Source organism: Phoenix dactylifera, unplaced genomic scaffold (assembly GCF_009389715.1).
Source record: "Phoenix dactylifera cultivar Barhee BC4 unplaced genomic scaffold, palm_55x_up_171113_PBpolish2nd_filt_p 000265F, whole genome shotgun sequence".
NCBI classification, from domain to species: Eukaryota; Viridiplantae; Streptophyta; class Magnoliopsida; order Arecales; family Arecaceae; genus Phoenix; species Phoenix dactylifera.
In genome coordinates, this window is record NW_024067754.1 from 374,822 (window position 1) to 401,096 (window position 26,275).

The 26,275-nt window shown below is 41.2% G+C and overlaps 2 protein-coding genes across 2 annotated transcripts in view; both read right to left on the reverse strand.

The window, feature by feature from the left end:
- Positions 1–2,991: 2,991 nt before the first annotated feature.
- LOC120105355 (aspartyl protease family protein At5g10770-like) lies at positions 2,992–12,119 on the reverse strand. The gene is made up of 2 exons (XM_039117721.1): positions 11,896–12,119; positions 2,992–4,455 (listed from the first exon to the last, which is right to left on the reverse strand). Exon 2 carries the CDS (start codon positions 4,439–4,441, stop codon positions 3,221–3,223), a length of 1,221 nt encoding a protein of 406 aa, XP_038973649.1. The 5' UTR covers positions 4,442–4,455; positions 11,896–12,119; the 3' UTR covers positions 2,992–3,220.
- The window catches only part of LOC120105348 (aspartyl protease family protein At5g10770-like), a 43,383-nt gene continuing 26,777 nt past the window's right edge, over positions 9,670–26,275 (reverse strand). Inside the window, exon 4 of the mRNA XM_039117713.1 lies at positions 9,670–9,768. Within this exon, the coding sequence (XP_038973641.1) occupies positions 9,670–9,768 (99 nt within the window). The remainder of the gene's footprint in view (positions 9,769–26,275) is intronic.

The window sequence follows — 26,275 nt, forward strand, 5'->3', positions numbered from 1 at the left end:
TTACAACAATGACAGCGTTGTACATCAAAGTTGGGGAAAAGTCAGCTTTAAGCCTGAGATGATGCGGCTGTGTTGCAGTTTTCTCTTTCCACCGTAACATATCTAGTTTGTATGTTGGAGTTTTCAGATCCTGTGTTTCTGGCTCTTAGAAATTAGAATTGCATCCAGTCTCTAATTTCAGGTTAAAGCCCATGCTTGTACCCAAAAAGAAAAGGAGGGGAACATGGCTGATTGGTTTATCTCTTTACATCTACTCTTCTTTATTTATTTATTCACCATTACATAGAGTTATTATATCTTATGGCTTCTATTAACTGATTGTGGTATCAGCATAATGTCTTCTAAAATCTCATTGTACTATGAGAAGCTCAGCTGGCAAATCAGTATGATGATCTAATCTTCTTTTCTTTTCTTTTTTTTCTTTTGTTTTTTTTTGGTACATCAGCGACTCACATACACCATGTGTGAGTATAGTCCATAAAGTCAAAATGCAAGAAAGATTGTACAGGGTCATGTCCCTCCCAGATGACATCACCGAAGTAGTGGGCCGCATAAAAAGCTACCCAATTCGTAGCACTGTTGGCCTCCCTATACACAGTAGAGGCCCGGAAGAAAATACATTCACCTAAAAGACGGCGAATGTCATGGAGCAGCCGCATCCTCCCAGCAGACTGCTTGGGATTTTGAATCCCCTCAATCACCGTGGCGGCATCCCTCTCAAGAATAATGTAGCCCGCACCAGCACTTGTTTTGCATTCAAAACGCCCTCCCAAGCAGCTCTAACCTCGGCCCTAGCAACAATTTGATCAAAGATGCGCCGCCCCCCGCCCGCCACTAATCTGGTCTGCTAATCTCTGATGACAAACCCAGCGTCGCAGCATCAACTTGCTGTGACATTATCGTCGAAGTTTATCTTGAAAAAACCAAGGGGTGGGAGCTCTCAGGAGATGAGAATAATCGTGAATGCTACATGAGCGGAGTGAAAGCCCCTGATTTTCCTAACCAACCCAAGAGACGCCGACACAGTGATGTCGAGGACCTCCGCCGCATGAAGTAAGGCCCTATCCACCCCCACTCTCGGATGTGTATCTCTATCCTCGAAGAGATTCTATCTAGACAGTAGTGTTAAGCTAGATAAGCTGCCGTAATCCCCTGCTCTTACTGGTCGGGCCTCCGAGAGGACTCTGCCAAGAAGATTAGAAAATCCTCAATCGATGCTCATCCCCGACACAAATCAAAAGAGGCCGAAGCACACTCCCAAATCTGAGCAGCACGCTGGCAACCGAACAAGACGTGGAGTATAGACTCCTTTGCCGCCTAGCAAACCCCACAATCTGGAGTGATGCTCACCCCCTCCGAGCCAACACTCTCCTGGTGGACAGACAATCGACTTTCTAAACAAACAATGCCACCGAGGGTGAATGCGCAGCCGTCAGATCTAACCTTTTTTAAAAAATCAATATATTAATTGTTGCTAGGAGCGAGACATGTCATACATTGAAAGCACTATTGTTCTTGATACCTTCAGTGCAGAAGAATTTAGTAGTATTACTCCTAACGTAGATGCTGTTGACATTGAAATTGGTAGAATTTTTACAATCTCTTTCTTCTTGTTGATGTTGAGAAACACTTTGTGAACTAAGAAAAATCAGTTTCTCTATTTTCTAATTTTGTTGGCCGCATTCACACCCGTAGTGTGTAAGCCGCTATTGCGTCAAAAAAAAAGAAACTAGTTTTGGTGAATCAAGGGGTTAAGGTTTGTTGGTGAGCCTGTAAAATCAATGGGGATGTTTGTGAGCCAGAAAAAACAAACGGAGCAGTTTTAGTCGGTGAGCCAGGAAAAACCGACCAGGTTCGTTGTGATACTGCGAAAACAATAAGTTGGGTTGTGAGCTTGTAAAACTACTGGGCTGTAATCTTGAGATTATAGTGAACTCCCAAGAGAAGCTTAGGGAGTGGATGTAGGAGCCAGGGTTGGCTCCGAACCACTGTAAAAACCTTATGTTTGTGTTGTGATCTATCTTGCTTTACTTCTTTACAGCTTTCTTATAGATTACTCAATTATATTTACTTAAAATCAAGAAAGCTTTCTTATAGATTACTTAATTACATTTGCTTAAAAGTTTGGAACAGCCAAACCACATAAGGAATCAAAATTAAACCCATACCCGGCCTTGTTACCCATATCGTCCATCCCTTGCAAATCAGTATCTTACTAGCTAAAGGGGTGTTGAAAAGCTTGACCGGATAATCTATATTGCAAGCATGCCTAAAGCTAGTAGGTGTACCCTTTCCCTTCAGGAAGCAAGTCTTCTATTCAAATATTGGGAGGTATCCCCAGCGGCTGACACAGGCAATTCTTCTATCAATTTTATGAAATAATCCTAAAGAGAAAACAGAGTAAGCTAACATTATTTATTACATCCTCAAAGCACTGCTGCTCATAACTGCTGTACTCATAATCCCTCAGCTGCATCCTCCGGCACCAAACCCAATCATTTCCCTGGCAACGTCATAAACCACGTCGAACGTCCTCTGCTGCATGTTCCCAACTATGGAAAGCCCATCCTCATCGACGCTGGCGAATGCGAGGCAACCCTGCGAGGGGCTCGCGAAAAGGAGGATCCCCGAGGCATCGACGTTAAACGTGACACCAGCACTGAACTGCAGAGCGTACCGCAGGCACTCTAATTCTGCTATACCCAGTGAAGTTGTAGCAGGTGTCCAGTATCTCAAACGCGGCCATTGGCGAATACTATCGACGTGTTGCATGAATCATATAAAGTTTTGTTTACCAAGTCAAATTTTGACGTGGAAGTTAATTTCTAGGAACTTGTAGACCCTTTGTCATGTAAAAGTGTTTTCACGAAGTGATTATTTTAAAAACCCTTCCGTGATGCTTTTTCTTTGATAATGATGCTGCACCTAACTTCATTTGCTCCGATGACTAGACGCATAGAACAGCCAAAACATCGAAACCAAATGAGGACGAGCTCAAATCAAGATCCAGTTTTTATCATGCCAAAGATAAATTAGCACGACTATAATCATGCTATTTTTTTCTTGAATAATTAAGTAGAGGCACCATTTCGTCCTACACTAGGCTGGTTCTCTTTTTGTTCTGTTTTCTTACCATGAACTCTTAATTTCTTTTTCTTCTCTCCAGCTTGCTTGATCAATCAGTTTATCTATCATGCTCCCAACCATTGTGTTCGACCAATTAACTACAAGCATTGCCGCCAAACCCAATTCTCATATTTGGAATGTCATAAACCACATTAAACCGCTTCTGCTGCGCGTTGCCGATGATGCCAAAGTCTCTCGGATCGCCATTGGGGGCGAACGCCAGGCACGCCTGCGACACGCTGGGCACGTACAGTATGCCGGAGAAGTCGACGTTAAGGGTAGTCCCGCCTCCAAACACCAGCGCCACCGTCGGCACCGTCACCGTGTCATAGCCGGTGAAATCATAGCATGTGTCCAGTATCGACAGACGCGGCGCCATCTTGTACCTGGTCATCTGCTTACGGAACGCCAACCGAAGGGCGGCGTAGGCCGATGGAGGCAATCTGTTGATCACCGTGCCGGAATCAAGCACCGTCCCGGCAGTAGAGAACAACTTCGAAGATATTGGAAGCTGCTTACCGCCGACTTTGATTGCCACGAGATCAAGGAAGTAGAATGAAGGCAAATTGGAGAATGTCCGCAACGGCGTGAACTGGACGTTCGACAGTGGACGACTGCCTAGTGTCAGATAGCCTGGCTTGCTCGATGTGGATGGAATGCAGTAAGAGAAGACACCGCCATACTTCGGCGACGACTGCGATACTAGCGATACTGGTCTACGCCCTAAACCGAGCAGACTGGCAGCCCTACCGAAGAGCCCCTTGCTCTGATCGCCGCAGCCGAACAAGAAATTCGGCAGCACGTCGGAGGGCGTCAGTGTGAGGGTGTCGCTGCCGAAGAAGCCCTTCGACTGGGATTTATCGCCGTATTCGATTTTGTAGCGGCACCTGCTGCCGGCCGAGCAGTTGCGAGAGTCGAGCTTTTTGCAACTGGGGGAGCTACAGGAGATGTTGGAATAGGTGGAGGATTGAGATGGGTCGAAGAGTGGATCCTGTTGGGGGTAGCAGTTACGACCACTGCACGGCTTGCACTGGATCCATGTGATGTCGCTGCCGGTGTCGAAGATCACCGTGAAGTCGTTCTTAGGGGTGCCGAAACCGACTTTGACGACGTAATTGCCGGTCCCGATCGAGCCGCCGGAGTTGGCGGGGATAGTTGCGGCGAGCGAGGCACGAGTGCCGTTGGAGGCGATGGAGATCTGGCGTTGGAGCCAGTTGACTCGATCTTGGTCCTGGTTTAGGAGTTTGACGTCGGCTGGCTTCCGGCTGGGGCTCAGCGGCGAGCATGGGCCGTGCCGGTGCACTACTCTCATCATGGACGGGTTTGAATCTGTGGAATTATAATTTTCAACAGATTTAGCAAAGAGACAATGTCATAGGCTAATGGAGCGCCTACAAAAGGTTTCCATATCCTTACGTCATCTACCTACCGTGACATGAAGATCTTCTATATACATTTATATATACTATGTGCGTTCTGAAACAGGGGACCGAGTGGCTTTGACTTGGTTGGTCAGGAACCACACAATCCCCAATCCCCTCCCATTCCCAAAAAAAGCAAATTAGGCATCAAGACCAGTGAAACTGGCATGTCCTTTCCGTCTTTTATCGAAGTATTTCAGAACATCAATTCTTTGTCGAGGAACTCTTTTGAGAAATTTTGAAACACAAAATGTGTATTAGTGTGTATAACCTGCAAATTATGTCTAAAGTACTTAATTTGAGCTAAAAGAATATGCAACCTCTTTATTTATTATGTTTTCTGAAGGAGGTGGCAGAACTGAATTTTCAACTGAAACTTTTGAGAAATTTTCAAAGGTCGGCCAGAATTCACCATCAGGGCACCAGGTACATGCCACGTTAATATCTTTGTCATGCATAAACGATACATTAGTATATTCTCCCCAGTCTTTTTGGGAAGAATGTGTTAAAACCATCTGTAAATAGGATCATGAACCAATCATGAAAGGGAAGCGTACCTGGATCCATGAGTAATCTGAACGATCAAAGCTTCCTTTGTTTCTCCCTCTTGGCCCCTGTTCAAACACCCGATGATGGAGACCGATTCCGTGTTTTCATTCTAGGCAGAGGGTGAGACCCGTTATGTTATCCTACCATCAAGGATAATGCTTCCACTTCTCAAGGAGACAGTTACGGTAATCCTCGTAACTGACCACGATGTGGTCATGTGGGTCAAAACCCAACATTCTCCCACTTGGCCCATATGACCATACTTTGGTTAGAATGATATAAATATTAGGCGCGCATCATTCTAATCCATAGTCAGTTGGGTCATCATAATACCATAATTAAACAACTTACTAATGCGAGTCAAGGCGGTTCCACATCAATATAATGACATAGTTCCTTCCAAGTACTACAACACTAGCAAATTATTTAACCACAGTCCATAAATGAGAAGTATCTTTAATGGTCAAATATTATGTCTTTGTCAGAGACAATTCCTGTAATCATACATTCAAACCCATACATGTACATATATTTGAAGAACAGGAAAATCAGAAACATAATCAATTATATCTAAGTGTCAAAGAAATAAACATAATACAATCCTCAATTAATATCATAGATTACAACTAAGACCCATTCTTTCAACATGCTCTTTAAAAGTCTTCGGTTGTAAACCTTTTGTCAAAGGATTGGCAATCATGAGCTCTGTCCTCATATTTTCTATAGACACATTTTATTTCTGAACTTCCTCCTTGACAACAAAATATTTAAGCTCAATGTGCTTGGCACCATTAGAATATTTGTCGTTTCTGGAGAAATGGACGGCTGCAGTATTATCACCAAAGATTCTCAGCGGCCTTGCAATAGAGTCAACAATCCCAAGTCCCGAGATAAAGTTACGCAGCCACAAACTATGAACCGTGGCCTTAAAGCATGCCACAAATTCTGCTTCCATGGTGGATGAAGCAGTGCTTGTCTGTTTGGCACTTTTTCATGAGATTGCTCCTCCAGCTAATAGGAACAAAAAACCAAATGTTGACTTTCTACTATCCACACATCCAGCAAAGTCTGAATCCGAATAGCCAATCACCTCAAGGTTATCTGACTTTCTATATGTAAGCATGTAATTCTTTGTTCCTTGCAAGTATCTCATCACCTTCTTTGCAGCTTTCCAGTGATCCATCCCTGGATTACTTTGGTATCTTCCTAGCATTCCAACTGCAAAACTGATGTCCGGTCTGGTACAGGTCTGAGCGTACATCAAGCTACCGACTGCAGAAGCATAAGGTATATTTTCCATCTGCTTACGTTCCAATTCATTCTGTGGGCATTGCATGAGACTAAATTTATCCCCTTTCTGAATTGGAACAACACTGGCTGAACAGTTCTCCATACCAAATCTCTCTAGAACTCTGTCTATATATGCCTTTTGAGACAACCCTAACAATCCACGTGATCGATCACGAAATATTTCAATGCCTATCACGTAGGTTGCCTCATTCATATCTTTCATTTCAAAGTTCCTTGAGAGAAAAACCTTAGTTTCATAAAATAAGCCAAGATCACTACTGGCAAGCAATATGTCATCAACATATAAGACCAAAAAGATAAACTTGCTCCCACTAACCTTCAGGTATATACACCGATCAACAGTATTTTCCTTAAAACCGAAGGAAGTGATGGTATCATTGAACTTGCGATACCATTGTCGGGAAGCTTGTTTAAGACCATATATTGACTTCTTTAATTTGCAAACCATGTGTTCTTTTTTCTTTAATGGGAAACCTTCGGGCTGGTCCATATAGACTTCTTCATCTAAACTCCCATTCAGAAAAGCAGTTTTTACATCCATTTGGTGCAACTCTAAATCATAATGTGCAACCAAAGCCATAATGATTCTAAATGAGTCTTTTTTAGATACAGGAGAAAAGGTCTCTTTATAATCAATGCCTCCTTTCTGAATGAAACCTTTGGCCACCAGTCTAGCTTTATGTCGTTCAACATTACCCTTTGAGTCGAGCTTGGTCTTAAAGACCTACTTACACCCAACTGTCTTACAACCTTCGGGCAAATCAATGACATCCCAGACTTCATTCTGATCCATTGATTTCAACTCATCTTTCATGGCATCGATCCATTTAGTAGAATCAATACTTTCTATGGCTTGTTTAAAAGAAACCGGATCTTTTCTTGTCCCTATATCAAAATCAAATTCTTGTAGATAAACCATATAATCATTTGGAATGGCAGATCTTCTTTCTCTTTGAGATCTCCTTAATGTCATCCCTTGTGGTTCTTCTACAACTTGTTCAGTGGTGATAACTTCATTATGGAGTGTTTGATCATTAATTTGTTGTTCATTGTTATTAAACTGTGTGACAACTGTAGGAATAACAATTTTCTTCGAAGTCATGGGTAAAGGGACTTGCACCCTAACTTCTTGAATTTTCACATTTTGTGGTTTATCACTCCCACTGGTTTCACCATTCTCAATGAATTTGACATTACCGGTCTCTATAATTCTTGTACTATGGTTAGGACAGTAAATCCTATACCCTTTGGATTTTTCGGGATAACCTATAAAGTATCCACTAATCGTTCTAAAATCCAATTTCTTTTCATGTGGATTATAAATTCTGGCCTCCGCTAGACAACCCCAAACATGCAGGTGTCTTAAACTCATTTTCCTTCCTGTCCATAACTCAAAGGGAGTTTTTGGAACTACCTTACTAGGAACCCGGTTTAATATGTATACAGCGGTCTTAAGGGCTTCCATCCACAATGATATGGGTAACGGAAAATTACTTAACATACTCCTAACCATATCCATAAGTGTACGATTACGCCTTTCAGCTACTCCATTCTGCTGTGGCGTTTCCGGCATAGTGTGTTGGGCACGTATACCATGCTTTTCTAAGAGTTTAGCAAATGGGCCAGGGTGTTGTCCTGTTTCATCATACCTACCATAATATTCACCACCTCTATCAGACCTGACAATTTTCACCTTTCTATCTAATTGTCTTTCAACCTCAGTAATGTATACCTCTAGGACATCCACTGCCTGAGATTTTTCATGCAACAAATAGACATAACCATAACGTGAAAAATCATCAATAAAGGTGATAAAATACTTCTCTCCACCAAATGATGGGGAGTCAAAAGGCCCACAAATGTCTGTATGGATAATTTCAAGAAGTTCTTTACTTCTTGTGGCAACTTTCTTTGTGTGTTTGGTTTGCTTTCCCTTAATGCAATCCACACACATACCGAGATCAGTAAAGTCTAAGTTTGACAAAATCCCATCCTTTACTAATCTCTCTAACCTTTCTTTGGATATATGACCCAATCTTTTATGCCACAAGTTAGAAGATTTTTCATTTATCAGGTTTCGTTTAATTCCAATATTACGATGCAAGGTCATAAGAGTTTCAGCAAAATGATTATCAAGATTTACTTTATATAAGCCATCACACAAAACACCAGAACCAAGGAAGATATTGTCTTTGAAAAGACGCAAACTACCATTCCCAGTTTTAAAGAAATATCCTTCAACATCAAGTTTAGAAACAGAAATTAAATCTCTAGAAATAGAAGGAACATAAAGAGTCTGAAGCAAATCTAAATGACAACCAGTATTTAAAAAACAAACGATAGGTTCCAACAGCTGTTACAGGAACTCTAACCCCATTTTCCAAAACGATAAAACTCTCATTTGGATCTTGCATCTGGGTTGTAAGGAATCCCTGCATCGTATTTGAAACATGAACATTAGAACCTGAGTCAAACCACCAAGTATTAGAAGGAACTTCAGTAAGGTTTGATTCAAAATATACATAAGCCAAAAGCTCACCTTTCTTTTCAAACCATGCCTTGCATTTATGGCAGTCCTTCTGAAAGTGTCCCAATTTCTTGCAAAAATGGCATCTATCTTTGTTTTGTTTCTTCTTATGAACCTCGGTATCAAGATGAGGCTCTTTACCCTTGGATGGTCCACTCTTCATGCCCTTTCTTGGCTTCTTCCATTTTTTCTTGGCTCCATGACTTACAAGATTGACAGAATGATGTCCTTGTTGCTTAAGTCTTGTCTCCTCTTTAACAAGCATACTGGTCAATTCATTCACATTCCACTTATCCTTAATAGTGTTATAGTGAATTTGAAATGATCCAAATTGAGGAGGCAAGGAGTTCAAAATAAATTGAACTAAAAAGGATTCATTCACATCCATCCCAAGAGCCTTCAGCTTAGCAGCTATATTTGTCATTTCAAGGATATGCTCATGCATCCCACAAGTACCATCAAATTTCATGGTGGTAAGCTTAGCCATTAATGTCCCAACCAGAGACTTATCAGCAGATCGAAAATGTTCTTCCACAGTTTTCAATAATGCTTGAGCACTGTCACATTCAGGAAGCGTTGACTTGATATTATTCGCTATACTCATCCGCATAAACATAATGCTCAATCTGTTCGATCTTTTCCAAGTCTTATAAAAAGACCTTTCTTCCGAGCTGCTCAAATCAGTAATGTCAGCCGATTTCTCAGATCGGAGTGCTAAATTAAGATCCAGAACACCTAGGTGAAACTGGACTTGTTCATTCCACTCTGAGAAATTAGTTCCATTAAAGATCGTAACAGATGAAGCTTGTGAATGAAGCGAATCAGGAATAGATACTGCAATAAGAAAATTATCAATAAGAAAATGCTTACAACATTAACACTTTGAGTTAGCAATAATGATGAATAACATAAACAATATTACCATAATACACCTTTGGGTTGTAATTATGAAACACTAAATTACTATTATGGTGATTCCCAATTCACCTAGGAATAATTAATGATATAGGTCCAAAATTCAAATAGGTCTATTGCCTTTGAGCATCCAATACCTATTAAATCAAGGATACTCATTAATTATCCTAACTCAGCAAATCAATCATTTGAAAGTGGTGCACCTTTGGGCCAATCCATAATATCTCATGATTGAAAAACTGTAAGTCATAATTTGCAAAGTCATTATCTTAATACCTGGGATAAGAGTATTTGATAACTTGATGTCTATTAAACATTCTAGTTGGGTTACTTTGGTAACTACCAAACCATTTCATAATATAGACATCAAATTAAAATAATGACATTGCACATGATTGACAATTCATAATATGACATTAAAATAAAACTTGTATTTAAAATTTTACTAATCTACACAATTAGTACATGTGTCATATCATGCTATCAAGTATACAAAAAATGTAGAATAAAAGATAGAAAATTTTATCACATTACCCTACAAGGACCTCTGCATAAATAATATATTCTACAGGGACTACATTAACATATTTTGAGGACCTCTGCATAAATGATATGCTTTACAGGGACTAAATCAAAATATTTTGTTTCTTATAGCCCTGGAAGGATGTCTGCATAAATAAAATATTTTACAGGGTCTTAACAGAAACAATTTCATCTTTTAACAGCCCTCTAAGGACTTCAGTATAAATAAAATATTTGATAGGGACTTAATAGAAACATTTTTCATCTTTTAATAGCCCTCTAAGACTTCAGTATTAATAAAATGTTTCACAGGGACTTAACAGAAACATTTTCATTCTTTTAACATTCCCGGAAGGGCTGTATTCATAAATAAAATGTTTCACAGGGGCTTAACTGAAAATTTTCCTTTTATTGGCCAAACGAATTCGGGTTTCGGGTTGAAACCCAAAAACCCGGACCCGTTATGCCTGTTATGCCCCTTTTAAATGCAGCGGGTTAACGATTACGGGTTCGGGTCGAAACTCAAAACCCGGACCCGTTATGCATAAATTAATTTTTTTTTTTTAAAAGAACTGAAGACGGGTCGGGCCGACCCGTCTTCCTCCTCTTTTAGCGGCAGGCTAGGGTTCCGCCGAACCCAGCCCGCCTGCCTCCGGTCGCCGGGCGGCTAGCGCCCGCCTGCCTCCGGTGGACTCGCCGCCCGATGGCGAGCCCACCGGCGGTCGCACGCCAGCAGGAGCAACGCCGGCGGGTTGGGGTTCCGCCGAACCCAACCCGTCGGCCTTTAGGAGCGGCGATCGGCGTTCATGTCGCCTGCTGCCGGATGAACGCCGCCCGACGGCGACTACCCGGGCGATCGAGCCACCCGAGACTACCCTGCTGGAATCCGCCGCCCGACGGCGATCATCCCGTAAGAGTTTTTCTTTCCCTTTTTTTTTTTATTGGGTGGGAGTGAGGCCATGGCCGGCGGCTACGCCGGATTCTTTGTTGGCTCTCGGCGCCATATGCCGGCCAGATCCGGCATTGGGATGGGATGGAAACCATGGCCGAGAGTCGACGCGGATCCGGCATTGGCATTGATGGACTGTCACAAAGGGGCTTTTTTACCATGATCTTGTTCTACCCTATACTGTGATCTGGTTCTAGAATGAACCAGGCTCTGATACCACATGTTAAAACCATCTGTAAATAGGATCATGAACCAATCATGAAAGGGAAGCGTACCTGGATCCATGAGTAATCTGAACGATCAAAGCTTCCTTTGTTTCTCCCTTTTGGCCCCTGTTCAAACACCCGGTGATGGAGACCGATTCCGTGTTTTCATTCTAGGCAGAGGGTGAGACCCGTTATGTTATCCTACCATCAAGGATAATGCTTCCACTTCTCAAGGAGACAGTTACGGTAATCCTCGTAACTGACCACGATTGTGGTCATGTGGGTCAAAACCCAACAGAATGTTCTACCCAATCTTTCTCTTTAACAAGGAAAGCCAAGTGTAAATGATAAGATATATTTTACACCAACCTCTCGGTGAGGAGCAAACTGAGCTCGGCAGCAAAGAGCGAACACCAACCACGTATCGATTTTCCGTCTCCCTTCCATAGACTCGCGGCGCCTGGAGAAAAGTAAAAGCCAGAAGAAAAAAGGCACAACAAGAGCAGAGTGAGGAGTGGAGAAGAGCCACGACAGAGTTTATACTCTCTAAATTTGCTGCGCACTTGGAAGGAAGGATAGGACTGATTTATATAGATACAGATGCCCCCCTTTGCGCGTTAATTAACGCGTTAGGAGATTTGTGCAAGTCTCTCTTACGACCACACAAGTCTTTCGTTTTAAATGCTTCTGTACGCGTCCGCACTGGAGAACAGAAACAGAGCTGGCCACTTTGGCTCCCCAAAATGGTGGAAATTAAGGAGATGTTTTACGTCCTGGAACGCACCAGTTGGACGAGTAGTTGACGTACGAAATCAGTGGTGTTGACTGCAAGTCAAATATAATGATCCTTTGGGGAAGATAAGTTATTACCGTATTATATAATGGATTCGGTCACCAATCCTTGCAGAAATCTTAGCTTTGAATGGAAACTTTTTCTCAATTCAGACAACTTTAACGGTGAGGAATTTGCTGAATAGAAAAAGAACTAACTCTTCTATTTTTGAGCATGATGAATAGAAAGTAGGGGAAACTAATGACCGGTACATTTTTTGACTGGTCTCTAACATTTAATCTCTGTTGACTGGTTGTTTAACAACCAATCCAGCAATATTTCAATATTTCATTATAAGACGAAAATGCCCCCATCCTACCGATCTCTCATTCTCACCTCTTCCATTCCCACCAAAGAAGAGAAAAAAAAGGGGGTCGGGCCAGCCGTGGCCACCACCGGCTACGGCTCACCCCCTCCCAAGCCTTTTCCACGGTCGTGCTGCCGGGAATGCCTCCGCCTCCGCCCCCTCCCGTGGCCGCACCGCCAGAAATGCCCCCGCCCCCCACAAGCCCCATCCTGCGGCCGTTGCCGGCCTAGGCCCGCCCTCCTCCAGCGTCCTCCGTGGCCCGGTCTCTTTCCGGCGCCGCTAGCCTCGCAGGAGGAGACGTGTTCTTCGCTGGCCAGTCGCGGCCGCTGGCGGCGGCAGCCCAGCCTCCTCCTGGGCCCCCTCCCACGACCCGACCCCCTTCCGGCGCTGCCGGCTCGCGGGAGGAGAAGAAAGAAGAAGGGAAGAAGAGAAGAAAAAAAAGAAAAAGAAAAGAAAAAAAAGAAGAAAAGTAAAGAAAAAGAAGAAAAGAAAAAAAAGAAAAAGAAATATATATATATACACACACATACACGAATGAATGAATGAATAAATAAATAAATAATATACTATAATAAAAATATATATAAATAAATAAATAAAGCCACCATGGCTGCGGCCCCTCCTGCGGCCCCTCCTGCGGCCGCCACGGCCCGGCCCCTTTCTGGTGCCATCGGCTTGCGGGAGAACAAGAAAGAAAAAAGAAGAAGAAGGGAATAAGAGAAAAAAAAGAAAATGAAAAAAGAAGAAAAGGAAAGAAAAAGAAGAAAAGAAAAAAAATGAAAAGAAAAAAAAAGAAAGAAAAGAAAAATAAATAAATAAATAAATGCATAAATAAATATGAATGAACGAATAAATAAATAAATAAATAATTTATGAATGAACAAATAAATAAATAAATAAATAATATTGTAATGAAATAAATAATTATAAATAAATAAATAAATAAGTAAAGCCGCCGGAGCCGGGCCCCCTCCCGTAGCCCCCTCCTGCAGCCGCCACGGCCCGAGCCCCTTCCGGCGCCGCCGGCTTGCAGGAGGAGCAGAAAGAAGAAAGAAGAAGAAGGAAAGAAGGGAAGAAAAAAAAAGAAGAAAAATGAAAGAAAAAGAAGAAAAAAGAAAGAAAAGAAAAATAAATAAATAAATATTATATATATGAATAAATGAATAAATAAATAAATAATATATTTTAATGAAATAAAATAATATAAATAAATAACTAAATAAAGCTGCCGCGGTCGGGCCTCCTCCCGTGGTTGCCACGGCCCGGCTCCTTCTAGCGCTACCGGCCACACGGGAGGAGAAAATAGAAGAAAAGAAAAAAAAAGAAAGAAAAGAAAATAATAACTGAGTGGCAAATAATCTGATCTTTATGATATTGATAGGTACAGTGGATTTCTCACCATTATAATTAGTTAAGTAAGCTTGTAACTCAATTCATATAGCCTCGAATACAGTTAACTCACCGTTGCAATTAGGTTAGTAAACTTGGTATGCAAGTAATATAGCATGGCACATATTGAAGTAAGCTTGGCATCAGTTAATCAATGTTTGAATACTTAATTTAGCCTGGCACACAGTTAAATAAGTTTGGAACACACTTAATATAGCCTGGCATACAATTAAATCATCTTGAAACACAGTTAAATCTTTTTTGCACACAGTTAAGTGTTTTCTGCATACAATTAAGTTGTTTTGCCACACAGTTAAGTTAAGAAAGCTTAATATTGCAAAAAGATTTAACTGTGTGGAATATTATAAAGCAATTAAAATTCTTTTTCTCTGCCCAATGTGAAATGTATTTTCCTCGGTTCCTTTTTTTTGGATGGGATTCTCTCTCCCATTCTTCTACTGACAATAGAATAACAAGAAACCTGTGTACCTAAAGGAGAAATATGCTGTGAATTTACATCGAATAACTAATTAGAAAATTTTCTGGCTTCCATCTGATCTGCACATTATCTTTGATTTATCCTAACATATTTGCTCTCCATTTTGTGAAAATACCAGTAACAGAATATATGGTTAAATCTATGATACAAGTTCATCTAGAAATTAAGGAAAGAAACGTTAAAAGGCTTTTTATTTTCTTTTCTGTTTTAACAATAAAGCCTTTATCTTTGACTAGTTGGCGATGACGTTGCATGTGGTGATTTGCTCGACTGCTTTATTTATTTGAACACTATAAAAATCAGTATATTTGCTTATATTCTTAATTCATAAGAAATGAGAATACATAAAAAATCCTCGTGGCATGTATCAAGGATATTTTTTGTATTATATAATAAGTGATCTTGAATTCTCATGGCATAACAATTTACTCGTGGATACTCTAGGAACATACCAAGCATGGTAAACTTAGATCACCAAGGATTGGATTATCACAGGATAAAGATTACAGTGATCTTAGATCATCGTGGTAATCCTATTTGGGTCACCAAACACTCCATTTTAATGTATATAAAGTTCAAAACACACTTGCAGCAACCGAACACTCTCACGGCCTTCAAAAACAAAGCATGAAGATCCTTCTGCCCATTGTCCAACCTAAAGGAATTGTATAAATTTTATTATTATAAAACCTACTATGTGTTGTACAAGTTTCTAAATGACATGTAAGCATGAGTTCGGGAGAAGAAGCCATTCTTTAAACAATAAGATTTATTTAAAATAAAAGTAGATAAAACAAATTTAATTCCTCTAGTATATATTATATTGGCCTGCCGGCAATGTATAAAAAATTGATCTTGTAAGGGCCCAATGCCTAATAATCTCTCTCATAAGAAAGGAAAAGATACACAAATTAGGAGATGACGCACAACAAACGCACGACAATCATACTGTCACCCTTTTACTAGCATACGGGCCCACCCAGGAGTAAGGTGCAATCCAGGCATTCCCATAAATAGTTAAGCATAATGGTGAACATACTAATTTATTTTTAAGATTATGGGTCTTAATAAAGTGCTACCAGCCAATTTCAAAACTAAAATCACATTATTCCACCACAAGGAAATCAAGCATTGTGGACGCTTTTGTAAGTATATACTGATACTTATAAGCATCGGTATTTTTATTATCGACATTTTATAAAATGCCGCAAAAGCATCGGCAATGTAAGCGTCGAAATTTCTCTTGCCGACTCATTTTAAAAGCGTCGGTAATTGCCGATGCTTTGCTTATTAGCGTCATGCATTACCGATGCTTATTAGCGCCATGCATTACAGATGCTTTTATCTGTCGGAAAGGGGCTAGGCCGCGGCGAACGCGGGAGGGGAACGAGCCAAGGCTGGCGCCAGCCGCAACGGACGCAGGAGGGGGCCAGGCCGTGGCAGGCGCTGGCCGCAGGATGCGAGATGCTGTCGGAAATGCCCTCGCCCCATGGTGGGGAGGTGCTGCGGCGGCCGCGGGAGGGGGTTCGGGAGAGGGCCGGGCCGTGGCCGGCAGCGGCCGTGGTTGGCCGTTGCGACTCCCTTTTTCTTCTTCTTCTTCGGTGGACATAGGAGATCAGGAGGGGCAGGGGCATTTTTGGTATTTTATTAAAAAATAAAAGGCTCTCAAGGATCGGAAATTAGTGAAGTCATTGGACTAGGAAACTTTTTGTTACACCAGATTCTTTCGGAGAGTGGGGAATTAATTTCGCCCATACGGAGTGACAATTCAAAAAATGAGTATTGCTGCGTGAAACAAGTTACAACAATGACAGCGTTGTACATCAAAGTTGGGGAAAATTCAGCTTTAAGCCTGAGATGATGCGGCTGTGTTGCAGTTTTCTTTCCACCGTAACATATCTAGTTTGTATGTTGGAGTTTTCAGATCCTGTGTTTCTGGCTCTTAGAAATTAGAATTGCATCCAGACTCTAATTTCAGCTTAAAGCCCATCCTTGTACCCAAAAAGAAAAGGAGGGGAACATGGCTGATTGGTTTATCTCTTTACATATACTCTTCTTTATTTCTTTATTCACCATTACATAGAGTTATTATATCTTATGGCTTCTATTAACTGATGTTAGATATATGCCCTAGAAGCCAATCTGCCTGACACATTATTAATTCTAGGACATAATTTTATACTTGACTATTTATTATTGAATAAATAAAATGCATCTTTTTCATTCATATTGTTTATGTGTCTATGAATCGTCCAAGAATCGTCCAAGAATTAATAAGATAATGATGCATATTCTTAAGAGTAAGAATTTGAGCCATGAATCATTGATGATTAAATTGTGAATGCTCCTGATCAATGGATCATCACGAGGACTGTGATCGATCTGATGAGATCAGTGCACACATTGCTTTCCTTATGGATGGACGAGACTCGAGTCCACGGTGTGGCGACACTGAAGTAATAGTGCAGGTGCTTGTTAAGAACAAGGGTACTGAGCGTGACCAAGATAAGAAGTCACTTGGATGTCTATCCATCCGTCAGTGACTTGCTTGATGTTGCAGTAGTGTGACTGGTCCTTTGACCTGCGGTGCTTCGGCTACTCACAGAGATGTTATTGTAGTTTGACTGCACGTATATATGGTCTCTAGACATACGGGTCCATGCAGTGTAGATTGGCTGCAATAGGTTCACTGTAGGAGTAGGGTTTGCACCTATATGAAACCTATCGACCTTGATAGATAACGAGAGATTCTATGTGATTTATAAGACTGAGTTCGTAAGACCTCGGCCGGGGCAGTATGCATAGTGGAGAAAGAGTTCTCCACTCTCGAACTTAAGTCGAAAATCTTGACATATGACAGACGATGGGGTTTGACGAGTTGTCCATGACCTCCATCCTGTAGGGATCCATGATAGTAGGACTGTATCATACGATAACTGCATCTAGAGATTCATCATTCCATTCTGCTGGGTAGCCACTACATGCTGCTAGGTGTCACTGGTGGATGGTGAGACTCACAGAAAATATCTCGATGATCGATAAACCCTGATGAGTTGAGTTGGAACTGTTCCAACCCATTGAAAGGAGTTTTCAATGATATTATGATAGAGATCACAATATATCTCACTACCAGTCATAATAGAATCTATGGGGTCACACACACTAGAGGTATTGACTGCTCCGATGATTGAAAAGTGATTATGAATCACGAGTAATCAATTCGATTGATAATCAATAGAAGAAGGAACAATGGAAATTGATTAATTGGACTTAAATACAAATCCTACTTCGAGTAGGATTTCTAGAGTTCTAATTGGATTAGGACTGGGAGTCCTACTTCAAGTAGGATTCCTTCAATCCTAATTAGATTAGGATTTTGAATTCAATTTGGATTCTTATTTGGAATAGGATTCCTAGAAGTCCTAATTGGATTAGGACTACGGATTCAAAGTCGAGTCCTAATTGGATTAGGACTAAAATTAAATAGATCCTAATTGGATTAGGACTTCTTTAGTTCTAATTAATTATTAATCTAATGAACTATGATGACTCCTAATTTGATTAGGATTGAAGGGTTCAATTGACTCATGGTTCAATCAAATCCTAATTGGATTAGGATTTGAAGGGAAACAAGTGCACCCAATCCTCTTTAGAAGAGGATTGAACCACCTAGGGTTAGACCCCACGCCCCACTTGATTAGATCAAGTGGGGGCATGCGTGATGAAGGATTAGGAAGAGGTGTTGGCCGAAATCAAAGAGAAAAGAAGAGGGGCGTGCACCCCTCCTCTTGGTTCTTAAAAGGAAAATAATGAAGCTCCTAAAAGGTAGGAGCTCCATATGCCTTTATAAGGACCAAAAGGCCAAACCCTAGAGGCAATTCTTCCTCTCCTCTTCCTTGTTTCATGAGCCTCCCTCTCCCTTTTTCCTTGGTTCATCCGCAAGCAAGGAGAAGAAAAGAAGAAGGCCTTGGCGGCCTCCTCCTCCTCCTTTCCTCCTTCCAACACAGGGAAAAGAAAGAAGGCTGCAGGGGCTTTGATCCTTCTCTAGTCTTCATCCTTCTTCTTCCTCCTCCCAAGCACAATCAAGGGTTGATTCAAAAGGAGGACATCAGCCATCTAAAGTAGTCTCTGCAAGGGAGCTAGTACCCTGGGGAGACAAGGAAGCTTTGATCGGATCTCTACTTCGTGTAGATATCCGTAGAGGCCGAATGTGTGAACGGCTTCAAGCAAACCTTCATCCTAAACCACGAACTTCAGTTTGCGGTGATCATCTACCCACACAAGGTGAAGATCTGATCTTCATAATTAGTTTAAAAGTTTTAATTCTAATCTATCTACGAACGGTTTTTGAATAACGTTCATATGATGAACGTCGATCCCGCTTGTGCCTCTTCCGCTGCCATCTGAATTTATTTAAATTTCTGCGGCATGGGCGGGTTCCCAATAGTGGTATCAGAGCCTAGGCTTCATAGATTAAGGTTAGAATTAATTATAAACGGGCATGATAGACCTGAAATTTAAAAGGATATGTATGCTGAAATTTTCTGCATGCAGAATTTTTCAGGATTGCTGATTTTTGCATGCTGATTTTTATGTGATAAATTAATGATTCTAATTGTATTGTTAATGGGATTACAAAGTTTAGAATCATGTTTAGCATGATCAGCAACCCATGTCAAAAGATAATCAATTAGATTTCAGATCTGAAAAGTATAATTGCTGCATGTGGTGATGATCATAGGATTCAAACCCTTTTGGTATCAAATGTAATGACCTGCGATGTGATCTGTAATGTTATGAAATTTTTTAGATGCTTGCATGCATCTTATTTGATGTTTTGAGAGGCCTGTATGCCTCCTAAAAGGGGATGTAATTTATTATTATTTTTATTTTATATCTGGTTGTATTTCTGTGATGTGATGTACGTCAACGATCAAGTCGAAGATAGTGCATGAGATGAACGGCGATCTGAGCGGTTGATGGCGATTGGATCAAGAGTTGATCAAAGATCAAATCAAGGAGGCTTGAAACCAATTCAAGAGTTGAAGAAAAGTTGATCGATTGACGTGCATATGCTTGTAATATGACCTAATTAGAATCCATGATCATCACCTATTTAAATTCAGTTTTTATTTATTGCTGCAATTATAACTGTCTGTGATGTGCTATTTGCATGTGATGCGAATGTGAGTGGGGTAGATAGGTTTACATATGATGCAAACTAGTAGAGCAATCCCAATGAGACCTAAACTAAAACCTTCTCAATCAAGTCGAGAGTAAACCAATATGAGCAAGTCATAATAGATTAATTGATCTAATTGGTGTCTAGGAAAGCATTAAAGGTAGTTACTTAATTAGGACCTTACTCTCTAAGTAAGGGGAGCCTCCCACCTGCTTACCTGGCTAATTGTTCGATTACCTTTTATGAAGAGCTCAAGTTGCAAACATTAAGACCTGATTAACCGATATTAAGTCGATAGGTCTTCCACCGTAGTAGAGTTGCTAAGGTCTTTCTAATGTTGACTTGTCTCGGCTGGACATAGTGGGCAAGTTGCAACGGGGGGCTGGACCTTTCTATAGACATGTGATGTTGTAGGGATAAAGATGGGGTTGGGCACCAATAACTGTTAGGTGAGGACCCAATAACAACTTTATTTCTATAGTTATACGGTGGGTCTGACTTAACTAAGGAATGAGACCAATAACTGTTAGGTGAGGTCTTCATAACTTAGAGACCAAGTAGCACTACAACATGCTTGAGAAGCATTGTACAAAAGTTGTACACTCATCCATTTATGTGTCACCAATAACTGTTAGGTGAGGTGGTATGTAAATCGGTGGGACCGCAGTACCCACTAGAAATCCTAGTCGTGTAGGATTTCCGTTTTTCTACCAGGGGAGTGTGAGGAATTCGTAAAAATAGTGGGAGGTACATTTGTTCTAAAAGATTCTAGAACAGATTAGGATCAAGTACAAAAAGTCTAACTAGAATCTTTACTCTCTGCAGATCATAATGTCAGCCTGAAATCCTTTGACCCGTATTCTTGAGACCAACCAATTGACCGGTACCAATTACAGAGACTGGCTTACAAATCTTAAAATTGTTCTGAGTTGCGAGAAAATAGGCTATGTGCTCGACAATGATATCCCCACATTACCAGCACGTCCGACCACTGATCAGCATGTGACGCATGAAAAGTGGACAGACGATGACACTAGGATCAAGTGCTACATCATGGCATCCATGTCCAATGAACTCCAATGCCAGCATGAGAATATGAAGACTGCTAGGGACATACTGACACACCTGCAAGAGTTGTATGGTGAGCAGAGTCGCACAGCTCGTTTTAAAGTATCCAAGAGGCTCTTCAAAGCAAAGATGCGCGAGGGGCAGTCTGTCCATGATCACGGTCTGACTATGATCAAGGACCTGGAGGAGCTTGAGAAGCTCGGTATGAACATGCACAAGAAATTACAAGTAGATTTGATCCTTCAATCCCTTCCTGATTCATTTGGACAGTTTATAGTAAACTACCACATGAATAAGATTGAATGCACTAAGACTGAACTGTTAAATATGTTGGTAACTGCTGAGGGAGCCTTGAAAGGTTCAAGGGGCAATGTGAAGGAAAAAATCTCCCGAGTTGTCCGATAAAATCGAACGCCAGGCATGAAAAATCAGTTTTAAAATTTTTATTTATTTTATTTATAACAATTATAAATATTTAATTTAATTTTTTTATGTAAAAATTACCTCAAGCCCGCAGCGGAAGTTGGTCGAGGTAATCTGGATCTGGATCCGGATCTAGATCCCTGAAGGTAGCTCTGCGAGGCCCGGATCTGCAAGCCCTCTACTTCGCATGCACGTCAAACTTCGCAAGAAGGTTGGATGATGTCTTTACTCGTGCAAAACAATCTTTTGCTAAAAGAACCCTTGAAAGAAAAGAAATCCAGAAAAAGGACCTTCCCTTTTCTCTTTCTTTCTTTCTTCTCTTTCTTTCTTTCTTCGGTTTCTTTTCTCCCGTTTCTTCCCAGCACGCCTGGGCCACAGACGCCCGTCTCTTGATCCTGATCACAGAGGGAATGGAAGGGAGGAGAGAACACTGGATCTGGGCCGAACTCCAAACCACCAGAGAGAAAGGACTCCTTCCTCTCTCTTCTTCTTCTTCTTCACAGAATCAAATCTCCTTCTCTGTCTGACAATTTCTTCTCAAGAAAATTCTCTTCCTCTCTTCTTCTAAGAGGATACGGTGGCCTACAAATAGGCCAACGCTGAGAGGAGTTAAGAGGCGTTATTGGCCAAGCATTAAAGAATTCATTCATGATGAATTTCATAACGTTTGTTTCAAAAACAAACGGTGGAAAAAACTAGTGAATCCATGAAAACGTGCCAGATTTCGAAAATCTAAATGAATCAGAATGTAGCCGGTTCAAAACCGAACATTTCGGTCCAGACGGCAAGCCGAACGGAGTCCGGATGGTGGCACGGTGTGGCGTTGAACCAAGGACGGAGAAGACTCTGTTTTTGCTCCCAGGCGTTTCTTTTCCATCGCGGCTCATAAGCATCTCTTAAGGGTCCATGAGCTTAAGGGTCCATGGGTCCACAGGAGTTTAAAACAAGTCAGCCGTTCACCATTCAAATGGGATTAGCCAAATAGAAAATGGGTTAGCCCATTTTGTAATAAAGCAAGCCTATTTGGTTCTAAACCAAATTGACAGCCCATTTGAATGATTTTTGACCTGGAAAAATTCCACATGAGTCCGACTCATGGAGGATTCAATTGGGTCCAGTTTCGGCTCGATCCAAATCCGACTTAAATCAGAATAAATACGAAATTAAATTCCAATTAAATCGTGATCGAGCCCAATTGCACTAATTTAGACCCAATCAAATCCAATCTCAACAATTGAGTCCTGATCAAGTTCAATTACATTAATTGAAACTTGATTGACCTGAAATACAGACTTAATTAGTTGTTCATCCATGAAATTTAGCATGTACCTCATGTTCAGTGCTAGCTGAACATAGACAGAACCAAATTCCAAATAACCCACAATTTAATTCTTAATTAAATTGGGTCAAGACCTTCCTACTTAGTTTGACTAATGTGCGTGACTCCGATAGGTTCGAACACTAAGCCGGTAGTACATGGACTACTCCATGCACTAATCGAGGTGACCATCTAGCAATGATACCCGATGTTCGGATAGGTCGAATATGCAAAGCAACATTCAAGAACCTAGACGTATGGTTGTTGCATAATTCATCCCTATGACCATCGATGCTCAAGATGACCTCAGAGTGGACTGTCGACCTCCGGGTCCGGTCATCCATAGTGTATTTCAAATAATCAAATCAAGTGACCTATCACTTGGTTTACCCTGGCCAAGGTTTTACTGAATTGAAATACAGTGAGACATCAACTCCTAAAATCTGGAGCGGTCAATCCCATCTTGACTCATTCACAGACTTCGCGAGTACTTGACTGCACCCAGCATCCTTCCGATCCCTGAATTAGAAATTCAGGTCATCCAGTGCCTAAGTACAGTGAGTTGCTTGCAAGTCACCGTGACAGTCTCAAGTCTAAGGGGTACTTATGCCCATATGCTTTGCGAGCTAACTCCCGACAGTGGAGTGCTACGCAGGTGAGTCACTGTTCAGTGATGATGTACTCCTACATCTCACCTGTATGCCATACAGTGTCTCCACACTCCTTGGTTTAAGAGGACAACCAACTAAATGACACACAACGACCTATACTTGACATAGCTGTCGTCCAATTGACAGCTCATCATTTGGTCGCGAACTGATTTAAGGACTAAATGATAAAACTTCTTTTATCCACTAAATTAGTCCTAAGGACTTCATCACAATACACAGGAGTTCAATTTGAAGATGTAACACTTGTGATGAATAGAAAATTGCCAGAATAAATTTTTATTCATTTTAATAAAATATATACATAATCCAATTTCTTACAATTAAAAATTGGCTTTGGGACACAATTCCCAACAACTCCCACTTGGACTAAAGCCAATTTGTACAGTATCTTATACCCATCTTCGATTTGTGATAATCGAACTCCTTTACAGAAAGTGCTTTAGTGAATGGGTCAGCTAGGTTCTCCTTTCCATCGATCTTCTGAAGATTAACGTCACCTCGTTCCACGATCTCTCGTACAAGGTGGTAGCGACGCAGAATGTGCTTGGTCCTGTGGTGAGACTTTGGCTCCTTTGCTTGTGCAATGGCTCCAGTATTGTCACAATACAAAAGAACTGGACCGTTGATTGAGGGAGCAACACCAAGTTGATTTACAAACTTCTTGATCCAAACAGCTTCCTTTGCCGCATCTGATGCAGCAACATACTCTGCTTCGCATACGAAATCGGCTACTGAATGCTGCTTGGAACTTTTCCAGCAGACTGCTCCTCCATTCAGGGTAAACACAAATCCTGACATACTCTTACTGTCATCATAGTCTGACTGAAAACTAGAGTCTGTAAACCCCACAAGTTTTAAGTCAGATTCTCCATAGATTAACCATTGGTCCTTAGTATTTCTCAAATACTTAAGGATAGTTTTCACCACCTTCCAATGGTTCTCACCCGGATCAGACTGATACCTACTCGCTACTGCTAGTGAGTAAGCAACATCCGGTCTTGTACATGTCATGGCGTACATGATAGAACCTACTGCAGAAGCATATGGGATTCTACTCATACGCTCTCTCTCCTCGGAAGTTGTCGGACAATCTTTCTTAGAGAGAGAAATTCCTTGGCCTATCGGAAGATAGCCCTTCTTGGAACTCTCCATGTTGAACCGCTTCAACATAGTATCGATGTACGTGGATTGGGACAATCCAAGCAATCTCTTAGATCTATCTCTATAGATCTTCATCCCTAGAATGTAGGATGCTTCTCCCAGATCCTTCATGGAGAACTGTGATGACAGCCAGAGTTTTACATTTTGTAATGCAGGGATGTCATTCCCAATTAGGAGAATGTCATCCACATACAAGACAAGGAATGTGATCACTGAACCGTTAGCCCACTTGTAGACACAAGGTTCTTCTTCGTTCTTAATGAAGCCATACGTTTTGATAGTTTTATCGAAATGTATGTTCCAACTTCGAGAAGCTTGCTTAAGTCCATAAATGGACTTTTGTAGCTTGTATACTTTGGACTCGTCTGTGGATGTGAAACCCTCGGGTTGTATCATATACACCTCTTCTTCCAGCTCTCCATTTAGAAAAGCTGTTTTCATATCCATTTGCCAGATTTCATAATCCATATATGCTGCTATAGCAAGCATGATCCGAATAGATTTTAGCATTGCCACAGGGGAAAAAGTCTCGTCATAGTCGATACCATAACGTTGACGATACCCCTTGGCAACCAGACGGGCTTTATAGGTCTCCACCTTTCCGTCTGCGCCTCTCTTTCTTTTGAAGATCCATTTGCACCCTATGGGTTTTATCCCTTCGGGTGGATCAACTAGTGTCCATACACTATTGATTTTCATGGATTCCATTTCGGATCTCATGGCATTAAGCCATAACTCAGAGTCGGACCTCTGCATAGCATCCATATAGGTAATCGGATCCTCATTGTTCTCATCAAGCTCAATGGGATCTGCGTCTTGGACCAAGAAACCGTAGTATCTGTCCACTTGACGCGGTACTCTACCTGATCGCCTTAATGGTGCTTCTATATTGGGCTCCGGGTTTGATCTAATCGAATCCGGTTCTATGGGTTCAGTAGTTTGTGTTAAATCTTCCATCTGCTGAGCTTCATTAAGTTCAACCTTAGAGGCAACAATTCCTTCACTAAGGAATTCTTTTTCCAAAAAGGTTGCCTTAAGTCCTACGAACACCTTTTGTTCATTAGGAAGGTAGAAGTAATAACCCCTAGTTTCCTTGGGGTACCCTACAAAATAACACTTATCGGATCTAGGACCAAGTTTGTCAGTTTGAGAACATTTAACATAAGCCGGACATCCCCAAACCCTAAGGCATGAAAGTGTCGGCTTACGCCCAGTCCATATCTCATATGGAGTCTTCTCAACAGACTTACTTGGAACCTTATTTAGTATTATACACACAGACTCTAAAGCATAACCCCAAAAAAATACAGGCAGACTAGTAAACCCCATCATGGATCGAACCATGTCTAATAGAGTTCGATTCCTCCTTTCGGATACACCATTGTGCTGAGGTGTTCCTGGAGGGGTCCATTGTGAGAGAATCCCATTCTCCTTTAGATAAGTCAAGAAATCACCAAAAAGGTATTCTCCTCCTCGGTCTGACCGAAGGATCTTAATACTCTTTCCAGTCTGTTTTTCTACTTCATTACAAAATTGTTTGAACATTTCAAATGATTCCGACTTATGCTTCATCAGATAGACATACCCATACCTGGATAGGTCATCTGTGAAGGTTATGAAGTAGGCATAACCACCTTTGGCACTTACGTTCATAGGTCCACATACATCAGTATGTATGAGGCCAAGAACATCGCTGGCTCGTTCACCCTTTCCAGAAAAAGGTGACTTGGTCATCTTACCCAGAAGACAGGATTCACAAGTTGGCAATGATTCACAATCATTGATTTCTAAAATGCCCTGTTGGGCTAACCTGTTTATCCTGTTTTTATTTATGTGACCTAGCCGGCAATGCCACAAATAGGCTTCATTGACATTATCTAACTTAGGGCGTTTATTAGA

What these genes read in the sequence shown, in the direction of transcription:
- LOC120105355 (XM_039117721.1), bottom strand. Translation starts at nt 4,441, where the DNA reads ATGATGAGAGTAGTGCACCGGCACGGCCCATGCTCGCCGCTGAGCCCC.